The sequence below is a fragment of the Vulpes vulpes genome, chromosome X, assembly GCF_048418805.1.
Source record: "Vulpes vulpes isolate BD-2025 chromosome X, VulVul3, whole genome shotgun sequence".
NCBI lineage: Eukaryota > Metazoa > Chordata > Mammalia > Carnivora > Canidae > Vulpes > Vulpes vulpes.
In genome coordinates, this window is record NC_132796.1 from 98,193,278 (window position 1) to 98,213,033 (window position 19,756).

The 19,756-nt window shown below is 34.6% G+C and overlaps 1 protein-coding gene across 7 annotated transcripts in view; it reads right to left on the bottom strand.

Moving 5' to 3' along the window:
* The window catches only part of ZNF280C (zinc finger protein 280C), a 120,179-nt gene that overhangs the window by 25,385 nt on the left and 75,038 nt on the right, over nt 1-19,756 (bottom strand). For 5 of the 7 annotated variants that reach the window (XR_011998239.1, XR_011998238.1, XM_026018117.2 and 2 more), the window contains exons 7-13: nt 17,039-17,153; nt 13,956-14,126; nt 13,704-13,810; nt 8,087-8,307; nt 3,151-3,308; nt 1,989-2,089; nt 1,010-1,156 (exon numbers count right to left, since the gene is read on the bottom strand). Coding sequence is in view for 5 of the 7 variants with exons in the window: in XM_026018117.2 (XP_025873902.1) it covers nt 1,010-1,156; nt 1,989-2,089; nt 3,151-3,308; nt 8,087-8,307; nt 13,704-13,810; nt 13,956-14,126; nt 17,039-17,153 (1,020 nt within the window). In the remaining 2 variants the exon portion in view is untranslated. The remainder of the gene's footprint in view (nt 1-1,009; nt 1,157-1,988; nt 2,090-3,150; nt 3,309-8,086; nt 8,308-13,703; nt 13,811-13,955; nt 14,127-17,038; nt 17,154-19,756) is intronic. The other 2 variants (XM_072744123.1, XM_072744122.1) reach the window with 1 other exon arrangement.

The following is a 19,756-nucleotide window of genomic DNA, read 5'->3' on the forward strand; positions in this document are numbered from 1 at the left end:
GGAAAAAAGATCGAGTCCTCAATCTTTTCTTCCCCAGTTCAAACATATCCCTTTCCCTGCTCTTAATTATCAAACAACCTTCAAAATCATTCCCATTCTCAGGATGCCTGGGCGGCTTAGTGGTTGAGTGACTGCATTTGGCTCGGGGGTGTGATCCTGGGATTCTGAGATCGAGTCCTGCACTGGGCTCCCCACAGGGAGCCTGCTTCTCCCTCTGCTGTCTCTGTGTCTCTCATGAATCAATAAATAAAACCTTAAAAAAATCATTCCCATTCTTATCACTCTTAGACCCCTGAAATATTTTTTTTAAAGATTTTATTTATTCATGAGAGACGCAGAGAGAGAGAGAAGCAGAGATACAGGCAGAAGGAGAAGCAGGCTCCATGCAGGGAGCCCGATGCAGGACTCGATCCCAGGACTCCAGGATCATGCCCTGAGCCAAAGGCAGGCACTAAACTACTGAGCCACCCAGGGATTCCTCCCCCCCCCCCCCCGAGATATTCAACTTAAAAAATATTTTGCTCGGGGATCCCTGGGTGGCTCAGCGGTTTGGCACCTGCCTTTGGCCCAGGGTCCAGGGATCGAGTCCCGCGTCAGGTTTCCGGCATGGAGCCTGCTTCTTCCTCCTCCTGTGTCTGTGTCTCTGTCTCTGTCTCTCTCTCTCTATATGTATGTCTATCATAAATAAATAAATAAATAAATAAATAAATAAATAAATAATAAATAAATAAATAAAATATTTTTTTGCTCATCTTCCTTTTTTCCCTCCACTCTAGGGTTCCTATTTCTACCTATCTTTCCAAATTTTCACTAGTCAACGGCCTCATCACCACCAGGAAGCAGACAAAAGAAGTGGAAGTTTCACAAGTTATTCAGCAAAAAATATAGATTAATTGTGTCATTTAGAACCACTTAACTTTGTTTTTAGAGCAAATCTAACCAATCCTCAAAGTTTTATATACCTACCTTTTTACAACAACAAAATGAACCAATAACTGCTAAATCTCACCTGATGCTTCATGTAATGATTCATGTAGGGAGTTGCCATTCTACTAACTTTGAGGCAAAATGGACATAGCAAATTCTTAGTGTTTTCATGGGTTGATCTAAAATGACTTTCTACATCAGAAAATGTTGATGATCTAAACTGGCACACCTAGAAATATAAAGAAGGTTTAGTTTAACTTGAAAGTTTATAACTGATACACAATTACATCAAAGTAGCAATGAAGAGTCATTTGCTTAGAGGAACATTATGCTCTACAAATTCATCTCTGTTGCCTATACAACCAAGAATTCTATTGCTGAAAATACCAAGTACACTCTTTGAAATAAAAAAGTTATCTTTCAAAGTTTAGGGATATATTCCTAAATATAACTTAGCATTTCCTTTTTCTTTTTATTTCTTTTTTTCTTTTTTGCATTTCCTTTTTCTTTTCAGATCTACTACTCCCCCCATCATCTTGCTTGAATTTTCAAACTGTGACACCTCTTGTCCTAGAAAGTTTTTCCTGCTATTAAAATAGACCATTCTTAAAAAAAAATAGACCATTCTTTTCTTTGGATTTTAAATACTATCCAGGCTCTGACAGAGGCAATTTTTCTTATCTTGCTATCTTTTTGGGAACCACTTCAAATTCTGGAAAAATACTGGTCCCAAAGCATTTAGTTGAGTTCCCCACAACTAATACCATTTCCCATTTCTCTGCCATGTCTATATTCTTCTCTATATGGTAAGAAGATCCATATAGAGCAGGGCATTTTGTTTGTCTAGTACAGGGATCAGTGAACTATGGCCTCCTGTCCAAGGCCAAGCCACCATCCCCACATATAAGAGTTATATCAAGGGAGTTTCTACTATTGAAGAGGGTCTTCAATTTTAGCAACTCATTTTATTCAAATGGTTAAAAAGTTCAATAGATTAATACTATTTTGTGGCACATGAGAGTAAAACAAACACCTAAGTAGATGATAAAATGTATGTATACCTGGCAAATATATGGCATTTCACCGGGTTTATGAGTGTCTTTCATATGTTGCAAAAGAGCATGTTCCGTTTCAAATGATAATTCACAGATTTTACAAATAGCTGAAAATGGAAAAAAATACATTATACAATTTTAAAGATGTATATAAATAAAAGATTCCTTTTGTACATACAACAACAGCAATAAGTAATAATAGTAACAGTGGTGCTGGTTCCAACAGTTATATGGCTGTTAACTCTGTAGCGTTGTTCTATGGACCTTACTTATATTAACTTACTTAATTCTCATGCCATCTCTGACAGAGTACTGCAACTTTACCCCCATTTTGCAGATGAAGAGCCTGAGGCACAGAAAGATTAACAGCTTGTCTGAGATCTTGCAGCTATATTAAGATGCAGAACTGGAATTTAAATCCTAGCTAACCCCAGACTCTGATTTTTAACTATCATCGCAATTACTTTTCTTATTAGAGTGTAAATCAAGGCCAATGATTTGGGATCCCTGGGTGGCGCAGCGGTTTAGCGGCTGCCTTTGGCCCAGGGCGCGATCCTGGAGATCTGGGATCGAATCCCACGTCGGGCTCCCGGTGCATGGAAAAAAAAAAAAAAAAAAAAAAAAGAAGGCCAATGATTTCATAATTGCAAACCCGGGAATCTGAATTTTCTTTTTTTTCATTTTTTTAAAATTTTTATTTATTTATGATAGTCACAGAGAGAGAGAGAGAGAGAGAGAGAGAGAGAGAGAGAGGCAGAGACACAGGCAGAGGGAGAAGCAGGCTCCATGCACCAGGAGCCCGACGTGGGATTCGATCCCGGGTCTCCAGGATCGCGCCCTGGGCCAAAGGCAGGCACCAAACCGCTGCACCACCCAGGGATCCTGGGAATCTGAATTTTCTAACTTAGCCCCCTGCATACAATGAATGCATGTGTTATACAAAGGAAGTTTCTATTTACAAGAGGGACTTCAATTTTAGAAAGCAATTCTATTGAAAAGTTTATACAAGTTAAAATTTGTTTTTCAACTGTGCCTTCAAATCCAAAGTCTATTTCTTATTCTTAGGATTCTTCTCAGAATTCTTAAGGATTCCTCATAGCTTAGATGCTAGTAATATTTTTATAGTAAAATCATTACTGTTCAAGACTTCAATAAAACTGTGACTTACTAGAAAACTCATGGGGAGTGTGAGTACTCTCAATGTGACACTGCAACTGGAATGGTGTAGGATATTGACGGTAGCAGTGCTGGCAGGTGGTATGATTTTCCCAGCTCTCACTGTTCTGCTTCTCAAGTTCCAAATGGTGTTTCATGTGGTTCATGAACCTATAAATGATTGTCAACAGATGCAAATATTCAGATTTATAACCAAGGAAAAAAAGTCACAAATAAGGATTTGAACCTAAATGTTAAAAATGCAGCTGTAGTACTCAAACTAGTATCTCCAAAGCCGTAAAGTCCTCTAGGACAGTGTGCAATTTTAATTTTTTAAAAAGATTTTTATTTATTTACTTGACAGAGAGCACACAAGCAGGGGTAGTAGCAGGAAGAGGGAGAAGCAGAATCCCCAATTAGCAGGGAGCCCGACTCGGGGCTTGATCCCAGAATCCTGGGATCATGACCTGAGCTGAAGGCAGACGCTTAACCAACTGAGCCGCCCAGTATCAAAAAGTGATCACTTTCATTAAATGGCTCAGTAATCATTTTTCTTTGTATCTTCATTTTAAAATAATCCATTGATATAGTTCCTATGAAATACCATTAATTTGCTATAACTTTTCATTATTTCAGATTTTAAAAAATTTTGTTAAGAACAATAGGCTTGGGGGTGCCTGGGTGGCTCAGACAGTTAAGTGTCTGCCTTTGGCTCAGGTCATGATCTCAGAGTCCTGCTTCTCCCTCTTTATTACTTCCCCCTGCTCCTGCTCTCTCTTAAATAATTTTTTTTTATTTTTTATTTATTTATGATAGGCACACAGTGAGAGAGAGAGAAGCAGAGACATAGGCAGAGGGAGAAGCAGGCTCCATGCACCGGGAGCCCGATGTGGGATTCGATCCCGGGTCTCCAGGATCGCGCCCCGGGCCAAAGGCAGGCGCCAAACCGCTGCGCCACCCAGGGATCCCTGCTCTCTCTTAAATAAATAAAATATTAAAAAATAGAACAAGTTTCATTTTCCATACATGAAGTAGTATTTACATTTTAAAATAAAATCCTTAAAGAAAGAAAACCCTACCACCAAAAACAGGTACAGAGTCATAAGAGAAATCTTTTATTTTTTAAAGATTTTATTTATTTGAGAGAGAGGAGAGAGCATAAGCAGCAGGAGTGGCAGAGGGAGAACCAGGCTCCCTGCTGAGCAAGGAGTTCAATGTGGGGCTCAATCCCAAGACCCTGAGATCATGACCCGAGCCTAAGGCAGATGCTTAACCAACTGAGCCCCGCAGGCACCCTGAGAAAAAACTTTTAAAGGCCTTAAAGGCATACAATAAGTTTCAGCTGCTTAAAAGACAAATTAGTATTTTTATTTGTGTTTTGGTTTGTAAATCTGTGTAAAAGCAATTTAAAAGAACTTTTTGTTTTATTTAATGATGCTTGTTTACTGTGAGCACAAACACTGCATTTTTCACAGAACACAACCTCTGAAGCATAGTCCATTTTTTAGCTCTACATTCTGCTGTGTCAGATTCTAATAGGTTTCTTATGAGAAGGAACTAAGACCTTTCAATGGAGGGCTCTACATTCTGCTGTGTCAGATTCTAATAGGTTTCTTATGAGAAGGAACTAAGACCTTTCAATGGAGGGGGTAAAATATAAAAAGGTAGATCTATTTCAGAGGGCTTGTCGAAACTTTTTACTGAATTTCAAAGTAAAGTTACTCAAATTAACTTTAATAATGAGTCAAATATTGTTATTCATTATGCATCCCTAAAGGATATAATCTTTTTTTTTTTAAAGGATATAATCTTGAAGTGATTATGTCATCAACCTAGATAGCAATCATAACATGCAGGCTTTAACATTTATCTTTTCACATCTCCTGCTTATAGTACACCTTTTTTTTAAGATTTTATTTATTCATGATAGACACAGAGAGAGAGAGAGAGAGGCAGAGACACAGGCGGAGGGAGAAGCAGGCTCCACGCAAGGAGCCCGATGTGGGACTCAATCCTGGGACTCCAGGATCACGCTCTGGGCTGAAGGCAGGCGCTAAACTGTGGAGCCACCCAGGGATCCCCATGGTACACTTTGAAATATCTTTTTTCCTCCTTTAATTTTTATTAAGTTGGCACCACACCCAATGTGAGGCTTGAACTCACAACCCTGAGATCAAGAATCACATGCTCTGCCAACTGAGCCAGTCAGGTGCCCCTTCCTCCTTTAATCTTAACATCATCTCTATTAAAATAATTTAAAAAAAAACTAGTTTTGCCTAAATATTTACATATAATGATCATGGGCCATTAAACTTTCAGCTCACAACTTAATAAATAAAATCTGTTTAGAACTCGTTAAACTCAACAGCAAAGAAACAATCTAATCATGAAATAGGCAAAAGACATGAACAGAAATTTCACAGAGGAAGACATAGACATGGCCAACAAGCACATGAGAAAATGCTCCGCATCACTGGCTATCAGGGAAATACAAATCAAAACCACAATGAGATACCACCTCACACCAGTGAGAATGGGGAAAATTAACAAGACAGGAAACAACAAATGTTGGAGAGCATGTGGAGAAATGGGAACCCTCTTGCACTGTTGGTGGGAATGTGAACTGGTACAGCCACTCTGGAACACTGTGTGGAGGTTCCTCAAAGAGTTAAAAATAGATCTGCCCTACGACCCAGCAAATGCCCTGCTGGGGATTTACCCCAAAGATACAGATGCACTGAAACGCCAGGACACCTGCACTCCAATATTTATAGCAGCAATGTACACAATAGCCAATCTGTGGAAGGAGCCTCGGTGTCCATCGAAAGATGAATGGATAAAGAAGATGTGGTCTATGTATACAATGGAATATTATTCAGGCATTAGAAACGACAAATACCCACTATTTGTTTTGACGTGGAGGGACCTGGAGGGTATTATGCTGAGTGAAATAAGACAATCAGAAAAGGACAAACATTATATGGTCTCATTCATTTGGGGAATATAAAAATTAGTGAAAGGGAATAAAGGGAAAGGAGAGAAAATTAGTGAAAATATCAGTGAGGGTGACAAAACATGAGAGACACCTAACTCTGGGAAATGAACAAGGGGTAGTGGAAGGGGAGGTGGGTGGGGGGTTGGGGTGACTGGGTGATGGGCAATGAGGGGGGCACTTGGCGGGATGAGCACTGGGTGTTATGCTATATGTTGGCAAATTGAACTCCAATAAAATTTTTTTTAAATCTGTTTAAAGTGATCTGTTAATTAACTAGCTATTTCTCAATTATTACACTGCCCCCAATCAGCAGTGCACATTTGTCAAACCAGCAGATGGAGATGTGGGAAAAAGCAACCCCCTCACAAAGCTATTCTCAGAATAAAATAGCCCTATCTGGTTTTAGTGACACTTAATGCAGGAAAAAATGATCCTACAATATCTTCACATGGCAGAGAGTAGAAATCTTGAACTATTAGCTTCTATCATCCTCTAAAACTATTGATTTGCCACCCTAGATTTTACTATTAAGGTAAAATGTTATTTAACACATATTAACATCTTAGTTACCCAGTGTATATTGTTGAGGTTTTATTTACTAACCAGTATGTCAGAAATGCTACAAAATTTCTAAATGTTATAAAATACAGTTAGCTTAAAATTTCTAAATATCTGGTAGTCTAGAAATCTGTAGCCAGTCTTTTGGGATAAAAACAAAAAAAAAGGAGATTTCATGTTTAATATTAAATGGAATAATCTTGGAGGAAAAACTAAAAAGCTACTGCTGATAAGAATTTCTAATATCATATGTCTAACATTTAAGTATAAGGAACTTAAACAGTGACCCACTTTTCTCTGAATTTTACCAAATTTATTAATTTCCTGATATATTTTACTGTAAAAAGATAAACATATGGAAGCAGGTCAGAGGGTTCTATTTTAACAGTGTTTCAGTGTTATATCTCAAAGCACAATTATCTTTTGTTAAGCTACTGGGCCATTAGCAATTGAAGGCTGTTAGGGCTTGATAAAAGGAGATAAAGAAGTATGAAAACTCATATGAATAACATATGTAAAAGATCTCCAAACACTATAAAGCATTACTACAAAGGTAGCATCCATAATTGTTTTAGGTTTATGTTACAGTGTATTTCAGGGTTTTTCTATGTACTTCATTTTGGACTTAAGAATTCATCAGTAAATAAAATAAATTCTAGGCTTAGAAATGACCTATAGCATACTTAAGAATGCTAGTTACAAAGGAAAGTCATCAAGGGTAAATATCTTGAAAAATATCAATATGTCCTGTTACTTTGCTCTGGTTACTATCTTACTTAGGACAATAGATATGTAATATGCCATGTTACTCAAAGAATACAAAGTAGAAATTCCTAAAATGTAAAGCATACATGCATAAATCTCCAAAATCTTTAAAATTGAGAACTAAATCTCTACTTTTAAAATGTGTTAAATCATAAACTCAAAGCAGACATGCTTCATAAACTAGTACTTCTCTAAAGAAGATCATCTAAAAAAATCACTTTCTCTGCAAGGTAAATGTGGTCAAAATGATAAATATGAATTGAAAAACTGGAGCATTAAATAAGACTAATATGGAAGAGCTCAAATTGGATATGGTAGCTCTTCCTGTGATAGGAAAAGTAGATTCAAAAGAAGCTAAATAATAAAATATCTCATTGAAAATTCTGAGTTCAATGATAGAGACAAGTGATTTTTCTCTGAGTTAAAATAAATTTTGCCCCTTCTTAAGCTGTATTAAAGAAATACAATTAAGTGGATCCAAGTGTCAAATTCTTAAAATACAATAAAAGACAAAAGCTTTGACATTATAATCTGCCTTTATTCTATCTAGAATAGCACAGGAAAATAAAGACATATTTACATCAGCAGCATTCCAATTTTCAGAGAGAAAGAGAAATAAGTGTTTACATACCTAATGTTGTTTTTAAGAACTTTCAAGCAACTGAAGCATTTAAAGGTTGTGTAAGTCTTCTGTTCATCATCCACAGCTCCTTCATGTCTTCCATAGTAAAAGTCACTAACTAACATAATTAATTTTCCTTTCTCTGCACCAGTCTTATTTTTATTTTCAGTAATTTCAAGTTCTGCTTTAATCATTTCCAAAAATTTATTTACCATGTCTGGACAACAACGCTGAAAGAGAAAAAAAATATATGTAAGTTTTACTAGGTCTCTTTAGAAAATCAGATACCAAAAAATGATTCTGTATTTATAACTAGGGCCAGCTAATGTAAAAATATGCTTGGCAAGATATCTGGGGAGAGTCACCAAAATGTTGGCTTCTTTCTTTATAGTCTAAAAAATTCCAACAATAAACATCTATCTTAATAAAGAAATAACTTCAAAAACAAATTAAAAACATAAAACCAGGGATGGCTATATATCTAACATTATTTTCCTTGTAATTATAATTTTCAGATATAAATAGTTAATAATTTGATCCTTGGCCAAAAATCATTCATTTCATATCTGTTAAGATACAGCTTAAAAGGAAAGGTAGTTTTATATGCCATTATGTACATGCTAAATTATCAAATAATATAGTAGTATTTTGGTAAGGCCTGGTTGAAACTAGACTTTGAGCACAGATAACTTGCCATTCCCCAGACTCAAGGTAATGGAAAACGTATGGGACACAAAAAAAGAAGCATTAGTTACAATTTAAAAACTTCAACACATTCTACCTAGAATGCTGAAATATGTGAAGGGGAAATCTACCTCATGAATAAAATCAAGACCTCATACAAACTGACCCTAATATGGAATACTTTCATACATAAACTTTTAATTTTTGAGGAGATAAAACTGTTCATTTAATGTATACAATTTTCAGTTGTGGAATTTCTCTAGAAGAATTCTTTGAGAATAACCAGAGAGCAAAAATATAAATTTCTCTAAAACCCCAAACAACAGGGATGCCTGGATGGCTCAGCGGTTGAGCATGTGCCTTTGGCTCAGGTCGTGATCCCGGAGTGCCGGGATTGAGTCCCACATCAGGCTCCCTGCAAAGAGCCTGCTCCTCCCTCTGCCTATGTCTTTGCCTCTCTCATGAATAAATAAATAAAACCTTAAAAAACCCAAACAACATGCTCACAATGCAACCACAAAGTGAAAATCTTAGAAAAATAAAGCACAACAAAAAACTGTGACAGAATCAAGACCAATTAAATCTATCCTATCAATGAATACAAATAGGTGGATTTAACTCCGCTACTGATGAAAGAAATTTCACATAGGATTACAAAAGAAAAATGATTATGTAAAAGCAAGAAATATATCAAAAACAAAGTGATTTGGAAGGCTTGAAAATAAAAAGATAATGAATATAACAGGCAAATGGTAATAATGAGAGAACAAGGATTGTGAAATTGATGTCAAACATAATAGAATCCAGGCCAAAAATGGAACACTTCATAAGAATGCTAAAGGATACATTCACAATGAAGTTAAAAGAGATAGATCCAACAGATCTATTTATTACCCTAAATAGTAATGGGTATAAAACAGAATTGGAAGATATCAAGGAAATATTGCTAATTTGAGACTGAAGCTTACTCAAAAAATGACAGAGCAAGTAGATGAATATAAGATACAGCAACCTCAATAACATATTAGTATGTTAGATCTGATAACTATCAAATACCATACTCTAAAAACAAAAAACACCCCTTATTTTCAAGTTTCTATATAACATCCAAGAAAACAGCCCATACGGTTTTCAAAATGGGGAGAAAAATGTGGGAACCTGGGCTTTGCCATCAAAGTGATTGAGGCTTGAATCTCAGCTATACCAGTTAATTGGCCATAAAGCAAGAAGAAAAAGATCTGGCCTAAAGAATTTCCTAAGGATTAAATGAAATAAAACTTCAAAGCTTAGTGCTGTGTCTTAGATGGATAGGATGTTCGACTTACATTCTAAAAATTCTTCCTTTGGATGAAAATATTATCTTTGTGGTATACTAATCTACTTATTTATAACAACAGCAAAAGATCATTCACAAATAATCTAAAATTCACATTTTTTTTCAAAATGGAAATCCTGACATTATATAAATGTAACTGATATATATGAAAATGCATAAGCTAAAATGTAAAAGTCTCATATAATTTTAACCACTAACAATGCTACAAGAAATAAAAACTACATTTTAGAGAACATTTTTCATTTTCTTCAGGTGCAGAAATATATATAATATGCTATGATTTGTGTATAAAATAGATGCAAAATAAGAACATTCATGTGTGCCTATATATTCAGAAATTAAGTCAAAAATAAAACAAGTTAATAAAAAAATGATTTCCTTTGCAAGTTGTATTGGGAACTAGACAAATAGGGTGGGATTCTTTTTTTTTTTTAATTCATGAGAGACACACAGAGAGAGGCAGAGACATAGGCAGAGGAAAAAGCAGGCTCCCTGTGGGGAGCCTGGTGCAGAACTCGATCCCAGGACCCCAGGATCATGACCTGAGCCAAAGGCAGACTCAATCACTGAGCTACCCAGGCATCCCATGGGGCGTGATTCTTGACTGTCTACCTTCTTTTTTATTTAAAATTTTTATTTTAATTCAAGTTAGTTAACATACAGTGTTATATTAGTTTCAGGTGTACAATATAGTGATTCAACACTTCCATACAATACCTGGTATTCATCACAAGTGCACTCCTTAATCTCCATCATCTATTCTACCCAATTTCCCCCCTCCCCTCTGGTACCATCAGTTTGTTCTCTATAGTTAGGAGTCTGTTTCTTGGTTTGTCTCTCTTTTTCCTTTGCTCATTTGTTTTGTTTCTTAAATTCCACATATAAGTGAAATCATATGGTATTGGTCTTTGAGTTATTTCACTTAACATTATACTCTGATTCCATCCATGTCATTGTAAATGCCAATATTTCATTTTTTATGGCCAAATATTCCATTGTGCATATATTCCACATCTTTATATCTTTATTCATTCATCAACTGATGGACACTTGGGCTGCTTTCATGTCTTGGCTATAGTAAATAATGCTATGAATATAAGGGTCCATGTATCTCTTTGAATTAGTATTTTTGTAGTCTTTGGGTAAATACCCAGTAATGCAATTGCTGGGTGTAGGGCAGTTCTGTTACTTTTTGAGGAACCTCCATACTGTTTTCCACATCAGTTTGCATTCCCACCCATAGCACATGAGGGTTCCTTTTTCTACACATCCTTGCCAACACCTGTGTTTTTTGTGTTGTTGAGTTTAGCCATTCGGACAGGTGTGAGGTGATATCTTATTGTAGTTTTATTTTTTTTTTATTTTTTTTTTTCTTATTGTAGTTTTAATTCGCATTTCCTTGATAGTAAAGGATGACGAACATCTACCTTAACTTCGTATACTTTCTGATTCACGTGACTTTACTACCCTTCCCACCAATTAAATAAAAAACCAAATTACTCAGCCCTTTCTTTTCTCTTTCCATCTATGATGCAAAACATAAATACATCAAGTATCTCTATACAATATTACTTAGACAGGAAGATTGAAAACACTGGTAGAATTTTGTATAAAACCAAAACCCCGGGCAGCCCGGGTGGCTCAGTGGTTTAGTGCTGCCTTCAGTCCAGGGTGTGATCCTGGAGACCCGGGATCGAGTCCCGCGTCGGGCTCCCTGCATGGAGCCTGCTTCTCCCTCTGCCTGTGTCTCTGCCTCTCTCTGTGTCTCTCATGAATAAATAAATAAAATCTTTAAAATAATAAATCAAATATGATTTTACTCAAGAATAAAGTAACTGTTTTTGGAATTTTACACGTTTCTTTCTACATTTTTTTGTAAAATGCTAAATTTCAATGAAAAATTTGCCAATCTTGAAACAGCAAGCAATAACTTTTCCTAAGTTGCTTCTTTGCCTTGCACTCTTCTTATCCCCTCTTTCCTGAATATAATCTGCATTGCCTTTTTTCTTGCCTCCTTTCCCACTTCCTGCCATTTATATTGGGCATGCAAGAAGAATACAGACTACCTTTCCACAGACACACAGAACACTGCAATATCTTCTAAAATATTTTAAGTGGAGTAATACCTAGACCTTATACTTTATTAGTACTTTGAAAATTAGTACTTTGAAAATTACGTTAAGAGCTTCCTACACCAACATAAAGCTAGAATTTATAATAATTATAACTACATACTGGATTGAGTTAATGCTATCATTTCTTGTGAAATGCTCCACCATTAGGAGTTTGTGTCTGAGTGTTAGACATCAAAATGTAAGACTAAGATTTTGAATAATGTGACATGCATATGTCACCAAACAAAAAATAACTTTAAAAGAAAGGAATTTTTAGGTTACAGGAAAGATTAAGCACCAAACAAAATGCCTGTCTTACAAGAAGCTTGAAGAATGGCAACCTAGTCAATAAAATATTCTGATTAATACATTATTTTCATTAAAAGCTAAAACACAATATGCAAAGAGATTCTTTTTTTTTTCTTTAAGTAGGTCCACCCTGGGCATGGGTCCACCCAATACAGAGCTCGAACTTACCACCCTAATATCAAGGGCTTACCTCAGCCAAGATCAAGAGTCAGACATTTAACTGACTGTCTCTCTCAGGCACCCTACATATACATAGAGATTCAAATGCCACATGCGTGTGCCAGCTGCCTGGGGATCCTACCGGACAAAGGTTGCAGCTCCTGCATGACTCGGTGGCTGTGGTGTGCAGGACTCACTTATCTGGGAACCATTTGGAGTTGAATAAACCACCCCTGGACCATTTTTGCTGGTTGGGGTAAATGATTTTACAAATGAGATTTGCCCAGAGATCTGTCCGGCAATGGCAAAATGCCAGAAATGGAGAGAAAGAAATGTTAAGATCTGAGAAATAAATTATTTACCTAGGAAAGCTCCAACATCTGCAAATACTCTTAGGGCTGTCACTAAGAGAAACACCGGGCTTTTTACAAAGTCTCCTAGATATAATACTTTAAAGAGGTCAGAGATAGGGAAGATCCCTTCTTCACTTAGGTCTATTTCTTCCATTTCTTAAAGTACTATATACTGTGTTTAATGTATTTTCTTAAGCCTCAGAGAGATCAATGACAATCACATCTCTCAGACAAAGCAACAACTAAAGCTTTGATCTAGCATCCTTAGTTTTAAAGCAACTCCCACACAGTCAATTTCACCTTACTTTGGCATCCAGTTCCAGAAAATGGATATTTTTACCCATAATTTTATGGTTGATAAAGCCATTTTTACATCTAATAAAATTATCAAGGATTACTTGGTATTTTCTAATACTCATCCCAAAAATATATGCATATACTATCGTACATGTAAGCCTAATTTTTAAGATTTCATGATTGGGAAAGATTTTAAAATCTTATATAAAGATAGTCATCATGAATATCAATTTTTACTTAAGTTATATAGAAATACCAAGGAGAAGATTTCTTATCTAAATACCTGGACAAACTAGCATTTACTATATTCTAATCTTTAGTCTTTTCAGAGATTTGTCAATATTTTTAAAAATCAACCTTTGAAAAAGATTTACCTTCATGTGATATTTCAAAGGATCCAGAAGATTAAACTTCACATTGCACTTTGGACAAGATCTTAGAAAAGGTGTTCCAGTTTTATGGGGAGATGAGGTATTTGTACCTAAAATAGATTAAGGACTTTTAAGGCTCAAATTCTTTTTTAAACATTAAATAACCAGTAATAAAAGTTTAAAAATTCATCACAATTTCTAAAGTTTATGTATAAATAATATAATTTCTATTTTATATGCCAGATTTGTATTTACCTTTTGATATCATAACATGGGAAGATGTCGCCGGAGGAGAGTTAGTTAAAGACAATGAAGCACAAGGACTTATTTCAGAAACACTTTCGTTGGTCTTTGGCTTTTTTGGAGTAACACTGTTTACTTTAGAAGCAGAAGAACGTTTTAATATAGGTAGAGTCTGATCTATACCTACAATATTTAAATAGTGGGAGAAGTATGTGTAAATACTTTGGTATAGAACACTGCTTACAAATGCTACTAAAATGGCTTTATATTTGAATTCAAGTAAAAATGTTTTGAAGCTAAATTAATCTAATTAGATAATACAAATGACAGAATGATAAAAATTTATATGATCAAAAAACTTATAAGATCAATAGGTAGAAAGAAATTGTACAACAGCTATCTTGAACTACACGTATTTGAACAATTCATGAAATAAACTTTTTAATATAAGAAAACTCTAAAAATACTTTCAAATAAAGAAATATATATAGGTATCATAAAAGAAGTCAGACCAAAAGAATCCTAAGCAAAAAAAGAAAAAAAATTAAAGCACAAAGAATGTTCTTTTTTTTGTTATCTTTTGTTATTTTTATTTTTTTACAAAGAATGTTCTAAACTCAATTCCCACAAATGAATTTATCTTTAGATGCTCAAATACATTTGGCTTTGAGAACAAAAACAACCTTTATTCTAAAAATTTGGAGAAACCCTTTAAGATACTTAAAAAAAAAACTTAAGATGTCTAATGGAAAACTCAAATTGGTTCTTTTCCCACTTATTAACAATATGATGGGTTTAAATTTTCTGTTTATTCCTTATGAACAAACAACTAATCTTGAACAATACTTTGCTCATTCATATGAAAAGGTTTAAAAAGCTAGTAATGGTCTTCAAACTATATTCCTGAGGCAGTTAGAAAAACTCTTCTTTTACCTTTGTTTTAAAAAATTAGACTTTTTGAGGAGATTTCATTACTACATAGTTCTGAGCTTGAAAACCATCACTTTAAAGGCTAAAGGATCATGTAATTCAGGGCATTTGCAAGACAAGTGGGCATATTTAGGTAATAACCAGACATAGCAAAAGTCTTTTTGAAAATAACACACAATTGTACTTTGTGATATTCTAAAACTGCACATCAAAAAAAAAATAAAAATAAATAAGAAATAAATAAAAAATAAAACGGCACATCATATTTTAATGCTCCCAACTGTACACTAAGAGAAGGAATAGAATAGAGAAATACAAGGAAGATGAGAGCATTGTGGGCTCCTCTGTCAAATCTGTGTTTTATTCTTTGAGATACCACAGAAATGATTTTTCTCCATCTTCAAGGACATGGTTACTGACAGCTATACTGCAGGCATTTGGGACTGATTCTGTGTAATCACTAACATTCCTAGATGCTTAGGTTACCAATGAGTACTGGTATTTTGGCAACTAGTTATCTCGCAGGCTGTATAGTAAAAATAGACTGTTGTGTATATAATTTTTAAAACCATGAGTGAATCTCCAAGTTAAATAAAATCACTCTGAGCTCAATAGTTTTAAATTTTAACCCTTTAACTTGTTTATCTCTATTGCCTCCGGCTTGTGCTGTTCACTATTTTCAACAGTGCCAGTAAAAACCCTATTCTCCTTCAAAATCAAGTTCAAATCAAACCTTCTCCAAGAACTTTCTGTGATCATCCTTGACAGGAGTACATTAAGCATGTTTCTGAACACATAATACATATTACCATTCTTAATTATTATTCTAAGAACTGTTTATTATCAAATCCTTTAAAGGTTTAATGCATTTTTCATTTGTCACTTATCTCATTTGAGCCTCAAAACAGCCCTGAGATAAGTAGAGCAAGAATTAAAATTATATCTTCAAATGGACTTCAGGTCTGGAGAATGAATGTATTACCTGAGAAAAATAAAAGCACATATTTCAATAAAATGAGAAAATTGAAGTGTAAAGAGGTGACTTGATAAAGGCTACAAAAATCTTTAGGATACAGGCTCAAACCTACACCTTCCTAATCGACTGTCACCCTATTTACCATCAAGGCAAAGTTCCACTCCCTGAAATACAACAACTTAGAGAGACAGTAGGCCTCACTGTCATTACCGGGTAGAATCTTCAATAATTCAGACTTTTTCTATGAATAATGATCATGTACTTTATAAAATCAAATTTCAGACTACTTTACCTCATCGTTTATTTTGGTTCTTGGCTATTTTACTGACTAGATAAGTGACATGTAGATAAGTAACAACCCACATTTATCAAAGTGGGAAAAAGTATTTTTGGCAAACATATCACTATAATTTTTTTTCTATTTTGATTTGGTAAATATATATGAATTTGTTAGTAAACAATTTAAACATTAAAAAATTCTACGTACATCTGTCCATTTAGTGAAATTTAACAAATTTACTAATATACTAACAGCAATTGCTTTGATTATGGGGAATTTTTCAACTAAATAAAATTCCTTCATGATATACTAATTTATTTCAAGTTAATGAAGAACTTTGTTATTGTACACAAAGAATTGTAATTCTTCAATTGAAAATTTTCATTATTCTTTCAATGGATCTTTGCTATGTACAAATTACTATTTTCATAATATTCCCTTTTTATAAGAATACTCTTTAATCATACTTAATTATCATATCAACATAATTTATTTGGAAAGAAAGACACTAGCCTATTTAAAAAATAAACTATAACCATGTACTTTTACTCATATTCATGGCCTTCTAAATGATTAATACCTTTTTTTAATAGTTTTAGGCCACCAGGAGACTGCCTAGACTCACAGAAATTATATTAAGATTTTTCAGCCCATGGCTGGTTCCAAGTGAGAACGAGCTCAAGAAATACATGTTAGCTAACTTAATAGAAAGAAATACAATATCCTATTATTAAGTAGAAATTTATAGAAAAAAATCACACAAGAAAGGCATTCATGGTTTATAGCTTCTATCTTACGGTATATGGAAAAGCTTAACATGAAGGTATGGGTTTTAAAATAGAAATGCATTCCACAATGTATATTCATCAGGTTTCTTTTTATTATATTCAGAAAAGTGCTAAGCCAAACCTTCTATATAAACTGTTGATCCCTCTTGAGACAATGGAATTGTATCCTGGGTCAAGTCAAACAGTAAATCTGAAGAATCATCCGATTCAACTTGCGACGAATTCTTTGTAAAATCCTGTAAAAAGTTGTATTTTGTTTCATAAACTTTTATAAAGGTAAACTTAACTATATGACAATACTATAAAGATAACACCTTAATAATTTAATTACTAATAAACTATAAAACACTGAGATAATTATTACTCTCAAAATTAGCATTTAGCAGGTATGGGTTATATGGGAACTCTGGATTACTTCTGTAATTTTTCTATAAATCTAAATTTAATTTGAAATTAAAAGTTATAATTAAAAAATAATCACATTATTATTGGCAAAGTAGACATTTTGGTACAGCTTTTCTGCAAGAAAATTTTGGCAATATCTTATCAAGGGCTTTAAAAAGTTAATATCCTTTATTTAAAAAGATTTTGCTTTTTATCTGTTTGGCAGAAAGAGCAAGAGAGCACAAGCAGGGGGAGCAGCAGAGAGAGAGAAAAGCAGACTCCCCACTGAGCAGGGAGCTGGACTCAGGGCTGGGATCATGACCTAAGCTGAAGGCAGATGCTTAACTGACTGAGCCACCCAAGTGCCCAAGTGCCCAAAGAGTTCATATCCTTTGACTCAAATATTCCACTTATATGAATTTATGTTAATGAAATGAAAATATTTAATGGAGAATTATTTATAATAGGAAAAAATAAAAACCTGTATGTCCAACAATGGAGGAGAAATTGTTAGATAAATTAAATGATAGACTAATGTAACATCATGCTTTTGAAAAATAACCAAAAACAAATAAAAATGTTTCCAATATAAAATTCAGTGAAAAAAAGAACAGATATCTGTGTATGAAATAATTCTAATTGATATATTCTATACACTCTAACCATCTGCAAAAAACAAAATCTAAGTACAATATGTATCATTTTCTGTTTCTTTTCTAAATACCACCCCCATACATAGTACCTTTACAATAGGAATATAAGGCTCTTGCTTGCATGTTTTGTGCTTACAAGTTGAGAAAAATCAGGTTTTAAGAATTTTACTTTATTAAATTTTCTGTTTACATGGGTTTAGTAAGAAGTTATGGAGGCACATACTAAACTGACCCAAACCATTCCACTCCTAGAATTTGAGCGTAAAACAGATTTCTGCATTTGAGCCTTGACATTTTTTATATAACATGGCTATATGACTCGATAATGGCTTTATGACTTAACTGTACCCAAGCATAATCTTCCTGCAAGGTACATATTTTCTCCAAATATTTGCACTTAAAAATGGAAAATATTCACTAGCAATTCTCCAAACAGCTCTTTCACAAAAGTTCCTCCAAATAAAGTTAATATTTTAAACCTTTTCCTAGGTGATAACTCTGGCCAATTAAGTATCACCATTTCAGAGAGCAGACATATTATTCAACAAATAACTTATTAAAATAATTCTCCAGTTGGGAATTTTTTATATCTCACAAGATAGTTCAGAAAGATAACAAATAGAACAGTGAGGTACAAGAAGCAAAAGACTGGGATTAAAAGACCTCTATTTAGGGATGCCTGGGTGGCTTAGTGGTTGAACGTCTGCCTCTGGCTCAGGTCGTGATCCTGGGGTCCTAGGATTGAGTCCTGCATTGGGCTCCCAGGAGGGAGCCTGCTTCTCCCTCTGCCTATGTCTCTGCCTTTCTCTCTGTCTCTCATGAATAAATAAAATCCTTAAAAAAAAGACCTCCATTTATTTAACTGTGGAGCCTTGGGCCATTCACTTCTGAGATTCAAGTTTTCACCTTTCCAACTGAAAATAACAGCCATCAATTACTGTCTATTTAAAATGTACTTGACTCTTTTACAGTACATGTATTATATCAAGTAGTTATCACAACAGTACTAATAAAGACCTAATATTATTTCCTACTTTATAAATATGTAAACTAAAGTTCAATAAAGTTAAATAAGGTTCCCAATACAACCCAGCTTGTTATTGATGCTAAAGCTGGAATTAGAACTGAGGTTGGCTTGATTATAAAGCCTGGGTTCTTGGGATACTTGGGTGGCTCAGTGGGTTAATCATCTGACTCTTTTTTTTTCTCTAAGGAGGCTCCGGGCATGGAGATCACGACCTGATCTGAGACTAAGAGCCAGAAACTTAACTGACTCAGGTACTCAAGGCATCCGTCCCACCTGATCTGAGATCAAGATCAAGACCTGATCTGATCTCAGGGTCCTGAGTTCAAGCCCTATGGGCATGGAGCCTACTTAAAAAAAAAGCCTGGGCCCTTAAGCTATATCACACTGACATTAAAAGGGACAATAATAATCTTCTAGACTGCCCTAAAGAGTTGTTGTGGTAAAAAGAAGAAAAAAAGCTTAAAATTTTCAGAGAAAATTTCCTTACATAGGATTTTCAATTTATTTGAAAATATAGATCGGTCATTCTCCACCCTGGCTCACATTAGAATCACCTAGAGAGTTAAAAAAATATATTACGCCCAGACCTCACCCCAGATCAAATGACAAAAACCTGTTTTTAAAGGTCTGGTGGACTGGGAAATTGATTGGGGAGCCTGGTTTAAACAACCATGCCAACAAAAACAAAAAGTCCTGAGTCTGAATGAGCTCTAGTTTCTAATTTTTTAAAGATGAAAGATACTACCCCCTCCATTGTTCTCCTTCCCTAGGTCCA